The 19,058-nt window shown below is 38.9% G+C and overlaps 1 protein-coding gene across 2 annotated transcripts in view; it reads right to left on the minus strand.

Annotated features, from left to right (window-relative positions):
• The window catches only part of spop (speckle type BTB/POZ protein), a 100,038-nt gene that overhangs the window by 14,051 nt on the left and 66,929 nt on the right, over positions 1-19,058 (minus strand). For both annotated transcript variants that reach the window (XM_063472345.1, XM_063472347.1), the window contains one exon: positions 3,963-4,140. In XM_063472345.1, the coding sequence (XP_063328415.1) occupies positions 3,963-4,140 (178 nt within the window). The remainder of the gene's footprint in view (positions 1-3,962; positions 4,141-19,058) is intronic.

Raw genomic sequence — 19,058 nt, forward strand, 5'->3', positions numbered from 1 at the left:
CTTAGATGAAGTTAGAAAGTTTGGTCCTGTTACGCTTCAATGACTTGATAGGGAGTCCTTAATATCTGCATGGAAACTAAGCTTTGCACTGAATGGCCTGGTAGGACTCTGGGAACAAACCTACACCAAGTCTGTCTGGTGCAGCTGGTGAGCTCATACTGCAGTAGCAAAGCGAAAGGGTGGGTGAGAGAGAGAAAGAGAGAAAGAATAAGGAAGAGGTCACAGTAAAGAAAGCATGGAGAGGAGAAAGGAAGGAAGGAAGAAGAGGGATGGACATGGGGAGAAAGGGGAACTGAGCACAATTTAAGGGGAGAGAAAAGCATGAAGACCACTGGGAAGACAATTAACAACTAGAAAGGCGCAGATAAAAGACAGGGAAAAGGAGATAAGAATGCAGTCAAAAGAAGATAATAAAGAAGAAGAAAGAATAAAAAAAGGGGGAACAAAAAATAAAAAGCCTGAGTGAAAAAGAAAGAAGAAAAGTAAGAAATGTAGAAGGGTATAAAATTAAGGTAAGCGACGGGAAGAGAGTGAGTTGTACAAAGATCACATGGCCAATGCACAGCCAATTTGAGTTACTCTCCCTACGCCGTTTGATCCCACTCTGTCCGTCTCCACGGCGATTAACGGACAGCAGAGTTGTCACGGGAACAGCCTAGAGGGGGAGTAACGCGGAGGAGGTACGTCATCTGGACTGAGCGGAGAGAGAAAGAGCGGTAGCAAGAGAGAAAGGGGAAGACCCCAAACCACAGCAGCACATAATTAAAATGGCTCCTCACACACACATTTCAACAAATCCAATAATGAACAGCCTCCCCTCGTCTCCACAGAGACACACAGTTCACCAGTTTCTTCAAACTTTTCACTAGCTGATGCTGGCTGTCATCAAAGTGCCAATATCTGAAACAAGTTTATGCTTGTCTGCATGAGAGTGTGAGAAACTTTATTTTCATCAATATGGATTCCTGAAGGCCAATGAAGACACACAGGTGCTGAAGGTGTCAATAGCGAATACGGATATTCAATGTATTCAAATTTAATCATCCCCGTGGCAAGCAAAATTATTCATCAAAATTAAAAATTTGATGAAGTATTTCCCCCAGAATTTAGTTCTCGTCACAGTGGAAAAGCCTCAGTAACAGCATTCATACCGAAACGAAAACTCTCCAGTGAAGCCTAGAATAATGACAGACTCCTCTATGAATAATAACAAACTCCACCACCCTCATAAAACTTTGCACTCTAATCCACCGTTTATATTAAAATACTTTGAATTCAATGTCAATGAACTACTTTTTCATCAAATTTTAATATTTAAATTCAATCTAAATACAGACCAATTTTAACAAAGGCATTGGGTGTTATATTCTTTACCATCAGAGTAAACAAGGTGCGACTAAAAACTTTTGAAACATTGCCCATTTAAAAAAATAAAATAAAATAAAATAAAATAGACCTTACTTAAATAAGGCCCTTTTCCCCATTCGAGGCCATTCCCCATTCTTTGTGTACCAATGGACCACTTTACATTTGGTTCTGACTATTTGCACTTGTGCATCTGCAATCTCACCACTGAATTCAAACCTGATTAGACAGCAAACCTGAACTTCAGTGTCAAACTGACCTAGCATATATTGAGGGGCAGCAGTATGGCTTCATGCCGAGAAAGAGCACTACAAACCCGATGTTTGCTTTGAGAGTGTTGATAAAGAAGTATAGAGAAGGTCAGAAAGAGCTCCACAGGGTCTCTGTAGGCCTTGAGGAAGCATATGATAAGGTGCCAAGAGAGGAACTATGGTACTGCATTAGAAAGTCAGCAGCAGCAGAGAAGTATGTGAGGGTGGTGCAGGACATGTATGAGTCAAGCAAGCCACTGGTGAGGTGTGCAGTAGAAGTGAAGAAGTACATCTGAGGGACAGCTCGGGTTGACAGGTTTGGAGACTAAGTTAAAGACTGAGGTGGTTTTGACATATGCAGAGGAGAGATAGATGATATATTGGACCAAGCATGTTAAATATGGAGCTGCCAGACAGAAGTAAAAGAGGAAGACCACAGAGAGGAATCATGAAGTAGGACATGCGAGGTTGGTAAAACACATATGACATGCTAGGGCCATGGTGAGATGGAGGCAGATGAGCTACTGTGGCTCCAAATAAAGGGAGAAACTAAAGAAACAGCAGACTGGTGATCATGGCAGGTTTGTAGCTGAGACCAAGAGACCAAACAGCAGTAAGTCTGAAGGGAGAACTCAAGTCACGAGTCATCAGTTGACCTGAAACATGGTTCTTGTTGTCCATAATAACCTAAGGCATGGCAAAAATTTACTAAATCGGAGTGTGTGCCATAGCGCACCTACTGGCTTACCAAAAAGGCTGGTTTTTGGGGGGCAACAACAACAACAACAACAGGGTATCAGACTCCCATTTATATCAATGCAACTTCATCCTCTTCTCTAAAATTAAATTCAACTCGGGGGTGACCATCTTCATACAAAGAGGAAAAGAAAGCAAGCACCACAAACGTGACAAATGGTCAGAACTTCCAGGAAAGAATTTAAAAGGACATGTTGAAAGTGGTAGAGAGCTGCCCAAGTAAATAATCTTGAAGGAAGCATCATGAATTTAAATTGAATGTGTTTTTTGGACTGCATGTACGACCATCAAAAAAAAAAAAAAAAAAAAAAAAAAAAAAAAAAAAAAAAAAAAAAAAGAGAATCTGAAAATGAATTAAATGCATCAGTGTTTAATGTGAAGTACTGTGCACAAAAACACATTGTCAAAAAGAAAAGACAAGTATACTCCTGGGAACAATCAACCAAATGTTGCCACTAGTCTAACAACACTAGCTGTTAGGATTAAAACAAACATTGGAAAGAAAGTTTGCCCATAGTTTGCCTATGGCATATCACTGTGTACTTTAGACAATGGTGTGATTGTTTTCTCAGCCCCGCTGATTCCAAAGTCATATTGATGCAAAATTTGATTAAAACAAGTCACTTGAATGTTCATAAAATGAACATGGCAGCTCCAGGCAACAATCAGTCATGTTTTATCTAACGGAAACCTCAGCGCTGTCAAATGAAGCCAACATGTTGCAGTTTCTTAAAGGGGCACTTGTAGCTGGTTTAAAAAAAATAAATAAACAGTTTGTAATACAATTATCTGACAGACGATCCAAGATAATTCTTCATGAAATAACACACAGAAGAATACATCCTGGTAACCAGGCTTGCCAGCCTTAGCTGAAAACTCAGACTCCACCCTCTTTTCCAATTATTGTCACTTCTGGTTTCCAAAAAATAAAGATGACAAGCTGATGTTGAAGCTTCAAAACATTAGTTCACAAATTAATCAGTGTCAATCAATGACTATATCAATAATTTATCTATAGTTGGGTTGGTGTTACACACAATATATTGGGGTTTAAACTTGTTTCTTGTTGGTGGTCACCAGGTATGGATATATTTTAGGGGGGGTTTTGCTCCACTCCCAAATCTCTAAATCCTTCAGGGGTTTTTTGCTATTGCTTGGCAACTCAGTTTCAGCAAGTTTCAGCTCTGTCAATTAATTTTCTATAGGACTAAGGTCTGGAGACCTTAATGTGCTTCTTCTTTAGGCTCTACTCTCCCTCTTTTTCAGAATTATTGTCTGACAATCTTAACTGATAATTTGTCTCTCTCCAATAAAATGAAACTACTATAAAAACTATACACATGAAATAATTACTTCCCCTAATGTATGTATTATTGCAAAGAAGACATTAAAGTTGGACCACAAAAATTCTAAATGTCTTAATTTATTTATCAATCATAAACTTCATTAAAAGCATTTTATCTTCACAGACAACACAAAGCAGTACGTGTATTGCTTTAAACAACGTTTCCAGCTGGGTTTTAGCACCTGAAGGCTAAATATAAAGCTGTAGCAATAACCTCTTACACATGTGACAAAGGATATTCTCACCTGCCAATATGGCTTTGTGTGCCTGGAATTTCTGGCCAGCAACACACAGGGAGCAGTCAGTGAATCTGGAGCTTGCCCACAGATCTCCAAGTTCTTCCGCCAGCCTGCAGTCAGGAACCCTCACCATGTTCATGGTGTTCTGGCCTGAGATATTCACAGAGTCTTGCACTACGCTCACCTGAAAAGACACACACACACACGTTTACAGATAAATTTTGTGCCCTTTTTATTGTGTAAATCGGAAAAACTTGTTTTAGAGTGAATGGTTCCTTTAACACACTGACTGGTTCACACAGAGGCAAATAAACAGCATGCAATGTTCATAAAAGGAAAATAAATCGGTAAATCAAACATGCTGTGAATGCTTAATGTGGGTTCACTGTCTCTGTAATCAATACATCAGCCACTCAGTATGGAAGTAATTTGAAGAAAACCTATTGTTCCTTCTTTATCAAATCAGACTGGCTACACTCCCAAACAAGCCAAAAAACCCGCATTGAAGTCAAATTGGGAGTGCCAGTATGTGCGTGTGTGCATGAGAGTTGTCTGTATGTCTTCCCTGCTGACTTCACCACCTGTTCCAGACAATGTCAACCAGACTCATTTATCTCTCAACAGGACTCACTGCAAACACACACAAACAAGCAGGCTCATGAGCACAAACACACCCACATATTCACACACACAAATTACTAAGTAATTTCCAACAGACTGGATTGACTGACTTGCAGTTTTTCACCTGCCTGGAGTACAATCTAATCAAAGAGAAAAATTAGCTAGCTATAGCCTGGTTTGGAACATTCTGTAGTTAGTTAATTAATTAGTTAGTCGTCTGGCTTTCAATTCATGACAGATTGGACTTCGTCATTACTAGACTAGAGTCATTCTAGCTAGCACCTGTGGAGTGAGAGTTAAACGGTAAAGGATTATTAACTGAGTTCCAATAATAAACTAAAACTAATGGTCTAGTTAATTTTGTTAAAATTATTGGAAGATGTCCTGTTCTGATTGGATTAATATAATCTTGTAACGATTGAGTTTTTAGTACAAGACAAAGACTGCATTGACAAAGTTACCAAGGTTACAACTTTGGTGTCGAAGAATTAATTTCAAAGAATAAAGAATATGGCTCATATTACCAATTATGATAAATTGTCAGTGTCAGTGCTCAACAAAGTCTCCTTTAGTTCACAACTTGTAAATTAATGTGTTTTAAATTGTCTAGCTGAGGGCTCAGTAAATTGTCAAATTAAGATTTGGGTAGTTTTCTGTTATTATAAGACATTCACGCCATACTGCCCAACTGGGTTGCTTCCTTTTTCTTTTAGATTAGGCCTTTTAGGGTCAGGTAAGTTTACGGACACTGTAATGACACTATATTATGATTTTTTGAAAAGAAGTGATCCCACTCGTAGTTTTTTACACTTGTAACCATTTGATTAAAGAAAAGCTGAATCATATTATCATTACTATTAGTGTATTATTTTCTAAAATGGCACAATGGAACAGTGGTTAGCACCGTCACCTCATAGCAAGAAGATCCTGGGTTTGAATCCAGCCTGAGGCCGTTCTCTGCAGAGCCTGCATGGGTTCTCTCCAGTTACTCTGGCTTCCTTCCACAGTCCAAAGAATGTATGGGGTTGGGTTAACTGGTCATTCTGAACTGGCTAAAGATGTAAAGTAAGCGTAAAAGATTGTCTATGTCTTTGTGTTAGCCCTGTGATAGATTGGCGACCTGTCCAGGGTGTACCATGGACAGGTGCCCTATGACATCTGGCACAGCCGAAACTCTGGATGGATAGATTCTAAACATGATTTCATTAGAATATTGTTGATTTTCAGGCTAAGCAATCTTGCATTCAACAAAACACTATTCAAAGACTTCTTACATGTTTTTTCTATCAACTTAAATAAATGTATTTTGTCATAGCTGGCGGTATTGGTGGTGGATGGAAAATGATATTTGCAGGACTTTTCATTCCACTTTGAAATTGTTCTATGTAGTTTTCAGTTACATTTAACACCACAATTAAGAGCTACGGGGCACCTGACACCTGATAAATAAAAGGACGCTTGTCCTCCTGTTTTTCTCGCTGACACCTTCGAATAGCTTTCAGTAAACTATTGTCAAGAACAAGGCCAAAAATCCCAAAACATCCCACAAAGTGACCTTGCTGTTAAAGCATCAGCAACTGAGGCTGACACCCAAAAATCCATAAAACTCAACTAAATTACAGCCCGGTTCCCTCCTCATCCATCCCCATTCAACCATCAGCCCACCTATTCGTCCAATGCCACATCCATCCACCTATTCAAAGAACACAAAAAGAGTCCTAGAAAAGGAGGAAAAGTGCATACAATAGAGAAGTACGTGGCAAGCAGGAAATTGAATGTCAAGGAGCCTTGTTTGCTCCTGATGGAGGTTTGAGGGTTAGCCTGAAGGGGACAGAAAGACAGACTGATAATAAAACAGAAGAGTAAGAAAAGCAGGAGATTGGGGGGGAGGGGGAGATATAGAGATAATAAAAGTGGAGAGAATACAGATGCAGAGACAGACAGACAGAATAGAGAGAAGCCATCACACACAAAAGAGCTAGGAGTGTGAGTGAGCCATTGGTGGGATCTACAGTTGAAGATGACCTCTCATAGTAGCAGCTCATTTCTGGTACAGAAATGACAGGGACAGTGTGAAGAAAATGTGACTATTCTGAAGAAGGAGAATTCAAAGTATTCCTGTGTGTGAGACAGTCTGGTTTCCACAGCTGGGCCTATTATTCACACTCCTAGGAGATGCAGGTTTGACTGACATATGTACATCTCAACACACTGACAGAGGAGCACTAAAAATAAAGCCACATTCACACGAGAAAGAGACATTCCTGTGCACAGACTTTGGCATTCATAAAACACTGATTAGTAATACAGAAGGCCTGGTAGATAGGGATTTGCTGTGTATAAGGGAGGAACAGGAGGAAAAACAGAAGAGAGAGACAGACGCACGGGCAAAGACAAAGAGGGCGGAGGACAGAAGTTCACTGAGCTCAAGCTGGAATGAAAAATGGCTTTAGGAGGAAAAGAGGAGGAGAGAGGGGAGAGTCCAGAGCTGTGTCCTGAGTACCCACTGAAAAAAATAAACAAGTGCTGAAAAGCGAATTGGAAGGGAAGCCTGTAAGCTTGGTCAGTGCGTTTCGGTATAAATAGCCCAATTAGTATGGTGGAGCCGTCGTTGGGCTTTTAGATGCAGTGTGGCAGAGCCAGTCTAATTACTGGCTAACTTGACCAATTATTTCACTGTTTAACCAGGCAGAAACTAAATCGCAGCACCTGGTTATTTAGATACACTGGCTGCCCAGACAGTCTTCACACCATTAGCTGTCATCTTCAGTCATTGTCAGCTTCCTCCTGCTTGCATTTTCCCCACTCGAAAACAATTCTCATAGTGATTGAGAAGACAACATTCCTAACCATGTATACACTTGATCTTAATTCAGTCTTACAATAAGTATATTTTGTCATCTTAAGTCTTCACTTATTTTAGTAGAGATGGGCGAATGCTTTGTGATGAGTTATTTGTCACCTGACAACAAAAATGTAAGTCCTCCAAAGAAAAAGGCATTAGTGTTCAACATCTTAATAAATGTCAAAAACACATATACAGACTGTGTGACTCTTTCCCATCAAGATTTCCTCAGTGAAATTATAAACTCCACTAACAGACGGTATATAAAGATGAACATAGCCTCCAGGTCTGTGAAGCCAATGCATTAGTGAATTAAATCCTCATTGTTTCCAAGCAGGGGGTGAGTCCCTTTATAGAAGTCTGAGGACACAATCGTGCTGCTTGCATGATTTATGGGTTTTATTGTTAGTTTCTAGTTTTTTTCTTAGTACAGCATCACATTAATTTTCTAAGTTGTGCTCCCCACCTAGCAGTTGACAAGTACCAACTGTATGAAAGCTCTCAGTCACATCACATCTGGCTTCAGCAAAGCAAAAGCTCAGGTACAGGCTTCAAAACAGCTGGATGATGTCACACTGGTTGTTTTATATGTTTTTATATGAAGTCCAACTTATTATAAGAGAGTCACAGTCATGACATCCTCCCATCCTCATATCGTTTTTAATTAATATTAGATTGTTCAGGAAGACGTGTGGAGGCATCCCGGGTAAATGTACGCTAACGGAAATGTAAACTTTGCTCGCCAGAAGGAAGTTTTTCTTTAAAGATACCTCAGTAATGGAGTGTTAACTGAATGTTGGTCAATATCAAAATTTTAACTCGACTTTGATTCTAGAGTTTGAGTTTTGGTGTCAACGAGGTCAATAAGAATGATCCCTCAGAGGAAACTCCATAGTAAGTGCCAGCAGTGCAATTCAATGCAATGAAAGAACTGAATTAACCAACCAACCAACTAAATGATTGACTGATTTGTATTTATTACCCAGTAGTTATACTGATGATTATCATGATGATGATGACGACAGAAACCACTTATGTATACAACCTTAGGTAAGAAAATAACAGTAATGAAGAATCATTGCAGCTATATCACCACAATCATCATTTGTTTTGGTAATTAAGTTCCAGAGATAAGTACTTACTAAAGCGCTTGCCTCCCAGTTAGTTCCTCAGACATCAAGATGAATCTCATTCTAAACCCTCCAGGCAACGCAGAGTTAATATTGAGTTTCAGCACCCAGATGATTTATTCATAATGCATCAATCTTTTTCTGCCTGTTTATGTGTTTGTTTATGGATTTACAGTGTTTTGCCATGCGTGAAATAGTTTGAAAAAGGAAAAAAAAAGAGATTCAAATCAAATGAAATTCATTAAGTTCTGGAACACTTGTTCCTTTACCTGCCAAGACTCATTTTCTCGGTGCAGTCCTTTGCATTCACAAACACGTAAACACGGGCCGAGATGACGGACGAAGCAGACAGACATATGGACAGATGCATGCATACATACACTCACCTCAGCAAACTACACACTTTCTCACACATATGACAGGACACTACCTGCTGCTGATGTATTATTTTAAAAAGTGTAATTTCCTTCTTCTTTCTGTTATTTTTTACCATAGATAATTTGCATAAATATTATTTGACTTTCCACATAACATAGTTTTAATGACCTGCTTTGAGTGAAGGCACACTTCTAACCTGAAGAGGTGCTATCTAGACAGACAGCACTCAGGATGAGAATAAATATCCACTAGTTCTATGCAAAATAGAATTCCTTTATGCTGCTTTCTCCCAGACGTCCTCACCACACATTTTCATGACACTCCTTCCGATTCGGCACATCATAATCAAATATAAATCTTTCAAACTCTTTACTTCTGAGATCATTAAGGATGCCATTCGATAAACAAAACAAGTCTTAGACTTAAGAGTATTTGTTATGTGGTATGTTAAACAATAACCTGTTAAAGGAGGATGTTTTGCACAATTATTCAACAGCTTAAATTTGTTAACTTTTTGGGTCATTCTTCTAAGAAAAAAAACCCAATGAACATAATGGGAAAAACAAATTCTGTCCATCTCTGCAGGCAGAAGCACAGTCTGACAGTAAATGGTTCAGAAATGGTTGCCAGTTTGGCAACGAGCCGCTGCCAAAATGGTAGCCTTATTTTAATTGTTTGGAATTGGAACAATTATGTCCATATTTCGAAAATAAAACCTGATACCAAGATCGTCTGAAAGCAATTTACATAACACAGATGTTATTTTTAATCGTCTGTATGTGTGCAACACACACATACAGAGGAAATGTTACCATTGTGCCTTATTAATTATGCAAATTAAAAATATCAGTGTGAGGCTGTTGCTGAATGCATTTGAAATCACACATTTGCAAGTTTTGGGTCATTTGCCGCCACTGAGGGGGAAAAAAGGCAGATAACAGTTCCACATTTGGAAAACTGCATTAAATGAAACCAGAACCTGATTTACTGCATGTTTTCCATCCTCCTCTATTTATTAGATCAGTGTTGCTCCCAATCAGTCTGTCTTTTAGTATCAGTACTCTCACAATGATACACTTTATTTTTCTTTAAGTATAAAGTCAGTTCTGTTGAGTGTCATATATTGTTTTTTTTCAATCATTTCACTGTTTTATTCCACACCTCACTTTTGCCTTTAGATGTGACAGTGCGATGTAATGCAGCTCTAGCACACTCATTTGACTTGACAAAGATTATACACTGAAAGCACTGAATAGACATGAAAAGTGCTTCCTACAGTGGCAACCACACCATACTAAATGGCTGACAGTGATCCAAATCTGGCTGCCTGGGGCCACTAAAAACCTACTATTGATCTCTCTGGAGGTAACTACAGAAGCATTAACAAATTAAATCAGACAAACATCTTTTACAGCATTACCCACATTATATCACCGCTGTGTTTCAAATCAAACACACTGCTATTCTGAGGATTCATTACTAGTTGTGTTTCTACTGCTTCAGTGGAACAAATGTGTTTAAATAAATCATTACAAATGTATTACGAGTTAGTTAAAGGAAAAGCACAGGTATGGCTTCATTAAGCCATACTTCAGAATTTCATTTATCTGTTATTTACATTTTTAATGGAAATTTGATTGCAATTGAACCTGAATCAAATGTCAGAGGAAAATATTGCACATTACGCATTTTATAATAGATTTTTAAGACGCAACAACGAGGTGAGTGCATGCTATCTGAGGAATAAATCTAATAACAAAGTGCATGCAATTCCAGTATTTTTCAATAAACAACATAAATACACACTCATCATGTACACCTACTCATTTCATCGACAAACTCTCAAAAGATCTGTGATCTTTGAAATTGTCATTTGAACCCCTAAGCACAAAAATTCATCACCATCTTTTTATAATGTGCAACTTGCTCTCTACTCTCTAACCAGCTAGAGTAAACAGGCTTGATGTCACAGACCCGCTCTGCAGCTCTCTTACTCATTCCCTGCATCTACTTTTAGATTTTATTGCTCACAAAACTCAAAAAAACAAAGCGCAATGGCAGGATGTTGGAGTTTGGAGACAGTCTAATACATGAGTCTGAGTTAGTGGCCCTCTGGCAGCTGCAACAGGTGACAGAACTGATTAAACCGGAGAATAATAGAGGAATCTGATTTGGTCCTGACACCATTAAACAAACATAGCCCTAAATCCCAGAGCTATTAAACAAAAGTCAGAAATAAACACTGTTCACAGGAAGGCGACAGCTAAAACCACCACCTTCTTTAATTAAAGGCTATTCACTTCCTCCCAGCTGATCATTGTTTTTTAACCTCCTTATTCTACCCATAAGGATTTAATGGAAGCTCTTATATTTCCAGTGTTTGCTCGGTCTTCCCTTTGGTGAACAAAGAGTAATTAATTTTATTTCTGTTTTGTTTGCAGAAAACTTAGGAAAAAAAGAACCAACCACTAACTACTGGATGACTAGTCTGAGCAGCTATAGACACGAGCCCCAATCAGACAAAGAACACTGCTACACAACAACAAAAACACCACTATAGCTGTTTTTGATATAGCTTGTGGTTACTCCTACTATGCAAGACCGTAGTGCCATAAGATTGTTAGCAGTAGAAACCACACTTTCATTAACCTCCTAAGACCCGAACTCTTCCACGGCATGCATTTTTAATTTCTCTTTGATATTTGGTCACATTGGGGCCCAATGAATGTAAAAACAAAGAATTACCAGATTTTTTTTTTTACCTTATTTTTGTTTTTAAGAAAAATAAGAGTCACATATGAGGATATTCGTTTAAAATTTTGTTAGAACAGTAGCAGTATAATGTCCTCGTAAGTGGATATCAGGCCCTTGTAGAGCAAAATTTAGTATTTTGGTCTAAACCCAAAATGTGATGTCCACATATGTGGACGGCAGGTCCTAGGAGGTTAAAGGTGACCTATTATGTCATTTATTATTCTTGGAGATACGATACTAGAGCAGCTTTAAATGATTCACAGTTTAAAATATACCTTATCTATCTTATACCAACTCCTGCTGCAGCCAGTCAGTTCATCCTCTGTCTGAAATAAGCCATTTCATTTCCTTCCCCACCCTCCCTTTATGATACCTTTCTTCTGAACCAGCTGCCCCTCACAAACAAAAGATTTCAACAGCATATGAGTGGGGCTTTGTGCGGAAAAAAAAAAGTCATGTTAGAGATATCTCCTCTCACTGACACTGTACATAGCTAAGAAAAGACGGTCAGACACAGTGTTTGGAGCTTTTGGCTAACAGGGATCACGTGCACATAAAGTAGATTAACCTCAATATTTGAATCTTTGTTTAATGTGTATGTTAACACGTATATTAATATCTTTAATATTAGTTTACACACTCACCGACCACTTAATTAAATACACCTGTTCAACTGCTAATTAACACAAATATCTAATCAGCCATTCACATTGTAGTAACTCAATGCATTTAGGGCTGCACACTTGGTCAAGACAACAAGCTATAGTTCAAACCAAGCAAAAAAATGGGGGGGAAGAAGAAAGGTGATTTCAGTGGCTCTGAATGTGGCAAGTTTCTTGGTGCCACACTGCCTAGTCTGAGTTTTTCAGAAATTGCTGATCTACTGAGATTTTCTTTCCAACCAGCTCCAGAGTTTACAAAGACTGATCCAAAGAGGAGAAAATACCCAGTTCTCAGGGTGAAAATGCTGGAGTATAGACAGACTGTTTGGAGCTGAAACGAAGGCAATAGTAACTCAAATACCCACCAAAGCTGAGGATCTCTGAATGCACAACACGTCAACCCTTAAAGCAGATTGTCTACAGCAGCAGAAGATCACACCAAGTGCCACTTCTGTCAACTTAGAGCAGACAACTGAGGCTAAAATTGGCACAGGCTCAGCAAAACTGGACAATCAAAGAGAGGAACAACACTGCCTGGTCTGACGAGGCTTGATTTCTGCTTTTATATGGTTAGAATTTGGCAAAAAAAACAAAACAAAACATGCAAGCATAAATCCATTCTGCCGTGTATCAATGGTTCATGCTGGGGGTAGTGCTGTATGGGTGTGGGGGATATTTTGTTTGGGCCCCTTAGTGTCAACTGAGGATCATGATAGTGCTGACTACGCGCATCCCCTTTCATTAAAGTGCATGTGTCTTCTGGTGATTACTTTCAAATGACCTCTATAGTTAATAAATATCAATCTAAGACCGCACTTTCGGGATGTGGTAGAACAGCACATTGCATCATGCCATTATGTCAATATGGACCAAAATCTCTGAGAAAGTTTCCAGCAACTTGTTGTCTCTATGCCAAGAAGAACTAAACCAATTATGAAGGCAAAAGAATCCAAACAAGTACAAGCCTAATACATTGTTTGTTTTTTTAATGCACCCTCAGTAGCCAAACAAAAAAAAAACAAAAAACCACAGACTACCCAACAGTCCACTGAAAGCTCAGGGCATTTTTCCATCAACAACATGATATCAAATATAACAAAATATAAATATATTCGGGCATTTCTGAGTTTATTTCTAAATGTTACAAAAATATGCTGAACACTCATTATCACATTTACTAAAGGAAATGTGGGAAAATGAGGAAAACTACTTTGCCAGGTGTAGCACAAAATGAGAATGCTGTTGCTCATTGCATAATGGGAAAAGCTGGATTATTGATAGCTGTTTTAATCCAAGGTAAGAATAATTAGTTTTTGGCCAAACACAACAGTAGCTCTTCTTTTCCAATTCCGACCAGCAGCACACTACAGAGTTAAGCCAAGAAAGTTAAAGTTTTCACAAAACATTAACTATAGGTATCCATCCTGGTCTTACAGTGGTCACTTCACTGGCTGTGTGCAGGGATCCAGCTGTGTGAATTTCTGTGACTCTGCTCATAGACATACCTACTGCCCTGCCACTGACACGGTGGTATTTTGGTGAATCTACACAGACAGAGGCATATTTCATGCATGATTTGAAGTCAAGCTGTTGAACGAGTATCATGGCTCAGGTCCTGATTCACAGCCAAGTGTGCTGAGCCAAGCCAACTTTGTTCTTACACATACAGGCACACACAGACAGACACACACTCAGACGCAGTTCCTCTACACACATGCACGCACAGACAGACACACACACACATAACCAACACACGCTCAGTAACACCACTAGCTGCGAGCATGAGCCTCTGCTTTCAGTCTATGAGAACCAGCCATTTGGGTCTCCTTTTAAGTAGCTTTGTTTTCTCTGCTGGAAGATCACAGACACCAAAGTGATAGCTTTGAGACTCTGATGCCCGATCTAAGAAGCTTGAAGGAAATGTTTGGACAAAGAAAATAAATAAACAGGCAAAAGTTGCCTGTTTGTTCAATTTTCTGCAGTCTTTACTCTGGGAGAAGCAAAGTGCTTTTGATGGGAAATGAAAGAATATTTATGTGCTGTTAGTGCAAAAGCACTGCAAAGACAGTATCTATTAAAGGATCCACTGTGGCTCAAGTCACATTGTGAGACAGAGGGGGGTCAAGCTTGCACTCTGTTTGCTTTGTTGTTTCACCTTCAATCAGCAGTTTTACATATCAGTCTTTGATTAAATCCAAATTTACACCATTTAGCTACTAAAAAACACAGAACTATACAAATATATTTCACCTCATTTCCCTTTTGCCTAACAAAAAACAATTCTCTCTGTGCATCCTTTCTCCCACGCCTCTTCTTCCTTGTGTCTCCCACCGCTGCCTCTTTATCCTGAACCAAGTGCTGCTCATGTGTGAGTGTGTGCATGCCCGTCTTGTTCAGTGTGCAGGGAGAGAGCAGCTGGAGCATCTGCAGTCGTCTCCTCTGACAGCAGCACAGCATATGGCAGGGCCCTGTGAAGGATGGGTGCTGTCACCCGGCAAAGTGCTTACCCACCGATGGGAGAGGCGAACCGCACTAACACCATGAGGAAGAGGAGGAAACAGCTGAACATCAGCACCCCACTCATTTATTCTCCCACCCTAGGAGAGGTGTACTGGAGGAGCCTTGAAGAAAGGGCTTTTACTCTAGCTATGGCCAAAGTCACAAAATATTATTATACTGTAAATCGCATCAAAAATAGTTATTCTGCAGGAGTTAAAGTTATCAAGAGCAAGAAAAGAAAAAGAACAGACAACACACTGAACCATCTTCCAGGTAACACATGCAAGTGCTGAGCTTCACATATGAACTCATTACCGTTTTATGACTCACACAAAAGTGCATGAAATTTTGTGCAAAGTTGCATGTATAGTTTTGTAAATGATGATAATAAAAAAATATATATATAATTACAACAACAGTATTATTATACTATGATACTACTACTATTACTACTACTAGACACTTAACCTTTAGATTTGAAAAATTATTTCAGCCTAGGTCTTTCCTGCTTCTAAGCCTCTGCCCTTTTGCTTGAGTATCTTTCCCATTAATGTTGCTTTTGTGGCTTTAAGTCTCAAAAGTTTGAGCATAAATCTGAAGAAACTTGTGCATTGGACATGTAGTAACAAACTAGATAAAATGGTTCATTTCTGCATGGGAAGAAAATCTTCTTTTCGTAGCTTTTCATGGCTAGCACTGGCTATGAGAAATCATACGCAGGTCATTATATTTCTATTTGTAAGTCATTAGTTGCTCTCTGGACTTCTTTTTCCTTTTCATTTTGGCTTTGTAATAAAATATAAACCTTGTCCATCAGGTTGCACCAATATTTTCAGCGACCACAAGGAGAGCTGAGTGCTCAGTCAATCCAGTCAGAACATTTATCAAAGCTGATGATTCATTTTTAGTGTCTCAATCATTCAGGAACACCAAGATTCTCCAATTCTGGCCTCATCGGAGCCCAGTCTGACTGTGACTGCTTTTGTTTTCTTCCTAACGTGGGAGTACTGAGCACAGAAACAAGGTTTTTATGATGCTTTGTTTTCCAGGCATTCCTGTTGTTTTTCTGCCTCTGTCGCCATCTTCCAGTTCTCTGGATCCAACAATGTGACCAACTGTCAAGCTTAATCAAACTTTAATCCTGTTAATGATCCATGAATTTTTTCTGCCCATTGTATTTAGATAAGTTTCCTCAGCATATAGTAAAGACTGATACACTGACCACAGCAACAGTCAAACTCTAGCATGCAAGTAGACTGCTGTGTGCACACAAACCTGTCATATCTTCACAATAGAGGTTAAATATACAGTCACAAAGTCACATGACCACAGTAATTGGAAGTACATGAGGTTGAAATAAACTGAAATTGTCATTTTGAACATCTCTAGTAAACATCTTAGGTGGCCATGAATAAATGTATCCAATTATGGAATGCTCTACCCAACATGCAACACATGAGCCATCTTCAGCGCTAGCTTGAAGACCACGGCAGCCAGCACTGTACTATCATATTATGAAGGGTGTTTTGGGGTTTTCATTTAGAAAAACTTCCAATTTTCAAAAATTGTGGTCATAGCCTGTTTTACCAATTTAATTTTCCTCTTCTGGATCAAACAGTGTGGTTTGGCTATGCTCTTCCTCTACTCCTTTTCACTTCTTATCTCTCTGCAGCTTTCTTCTATGCTATATTTACTAAGCAGCCCACATTTATGATTTAGAATCTTCTTGTAATTAAACCCACCCCCATACATATTCTGTTTCAGTTTGAAATACGTCACTCCACTGCTGATAAAGAAGCTCTAACTTATTAAACAAACTTGCTTTTTCTCTTTTCTCTGTGGCACTTTCCAGTGATGTTTACAGAACCTGAAAAAATGTCCCCATCTGAAAACTTCATCTCCAGCTTAGCGGTTAATTTATGTCTAAATCAGACAGCCGCCAAATATGAAGTAGTTCTCAAGTTTACGAGTGGTTGGTGCTTGAATGGAAAGTAAAATCAATGCCAATCTAGGTTTTATCAACAGTCATTTTCCCTCTGCATACTCCCCAGTGAATTGAAGTGATTGTTGCAGGGGCAAAATACAAACCCTGATTGTGGATGGAAAAAAAAAGGAATCAATAGGTTCCAGTTTGGTTCTCACACTTGGATCCTGTTTTTCAATGACACGTTTTCCTTTCTAAAATTACATTTGTCTTTTTAAGATTTGACATTTTGACCACAATGTTAGCAATAAAGAAATTTGTGTGTGTACAACAAAAAAGGTCAAAAATATTACATACTGGCTCATCTCTATCCAAGGTTAAGACAGAGAAAATGTACAGTTTCTGCATGGTGGAAACAGATGCTGTTGTGGTTCATCCTGTATTTTGCTCCTGGCGCTATTTCAGGAAGCTGGTTTAAGCTAACAAATCTGAATTTTTTAATCTTGAGACGACAAAACTCCAGTTTTCTGCTTCAGAAAGAGAGTTAACCTAAACTCTGAGCTGGTTACTGAGTTAACAGACTCTGAACTTAACCTGCTTGCTGGCAGGTTTTCTTCAACAAACTGAGTTTGACTACTCTCCTCCTGCTGTACCTGAACCAACTGATTGTGGTTTCGATTCCTCATTCATAAACTCGCTGTCAAAGCTCGATGCAGAGCAAATCAACTGCAGAAGTTTTTATTTTCACAAACTTGAAAATCACAGTACTTAACATAAGTGCTAATCAGTAATGCCTTTGGTTCCCTTACCAGCTCCCTTTCTGACAGTTAGCAATCTGGGCGTGTTGCTTGACAGCTCGTTCAAACTCGATAAACAAGTGTCTGCTGTAGTTCGATCTAGTTTCTACCAACTCCGTCTCATCTCTAAGGCTAGGCAGTATGTTCCGCATAAGGACCTGGAAAAGCTCATCCACGCCTTTGTGACCTCGAGGCTGGATTACTGCAACTCACTTTATTTTGGTCTTCATTCTGCCCTCCTTCATAGACTGCAGACAGTCCAAAATGCAGCAGCACGCATTCTGACCAGAACCAGGAAGTTTGCCTGTATCACTCCTGTCCTAGCTGATCTGCATTGGCTACCCATAAAATACCGTATCCAATTTAAAATACTGCTGCTTATGTTTAAAATTACCAACAACACAGCACCGAGCTACCTTAAGGAACTCCTTAAATCGTATGTTCCTGCCAGAGCATTAAGATCATCTACTCAGCTACTCTTGGTGCAGCCTAGATCTCGGCTGAAATCTAGAGGTGATCGGGCGTTTGCCCTGGCTGCACCAGAGTTGTGGAATAACCTTCCGATTGTGATCCAGGCGTCTGATTCCATCCAATCTTTTAAATCACGGTTAAAAACCTATTTGTTTAATCTTGCCTTTCCCGCTTGTTAATGCTCGCACCCGACTTTTAGATTTACTCAATTTTTTCTTATACATATTTTTATGGCTTGTGCTTTTACTATGTTTTTATTTTGATATGCATTTTATATTACCCCTGTGTATTAGTGGCATTGACCTGTGAGTATATTTGATACTTTGCTAAGGCCTTATAATACTTGTGTTCTTCTCTGTCTCTTATGTTAAGCACTTTGGTATACCGCTGGTTTTTAAATGTGCTCTATAAATAAAGTTTGTTGTTGTTGTTGTAAGATGCTAATTTAAGGATGAAGTCAATTATTACGTCAGATTTTACATTTTAACACTTATTGAAACCTATTAAACATTTACTTAATATTTAAAAAAGCTTATTTATATAATTTTAAAAAACTGCCTGGAGGGTGGATCCACCCCAGAGTTTATTTCTATCTGGATAACTAATGTCACGGGTCAATTAGTAAACTGTCTTATCTGTTTCTCTGTCATTTTTTTCACTTGCATTTTGTCCCTGGCAGGTTGAAATTTGAAATAGGGATTCCAGCTTCTATTGAAAATTCAAGTTGACCAGTATTAAAAAATTATTATTTTTGTATCAAACTTTTATTCCGTCTGTGTTTATGATAGAGCTATACAAGCTAAATCTCATGGTGCACACTCTTTTGGTCCGATGGATTAAAATGGAGGTCCGATGATGGCTTTCTTTCTCTAGTCGTGCACATGCTTAACTCAGGAAGAAAATACTCAGAGCTGTCGAAACTTACTCTGACCCACCATACTGGAGCAGGACACTCAGAGTTGCTGAACTTTGAGTTTAAAAATAAACTCAGAGTTTGTTGAACACACTTCCTGGAATAAGG

The sequence above is a fragment of the Pelmatolapia mariae genome, linkage group LG4 (assembly GCF_036321145.2).
Source record: "Pelmatolapia mariae isolate MD_Pm_ZW linkage group LG4, Pm_UMD_F_2, whole genome shotgun sequence".
NCBI classification, from domain to species: Eukaryota; Metazoa; Chordata; class Actinopteri; order Cichliformes; family Cichlidae; genus Pelmatolapia; species Pelmatolapia mariae.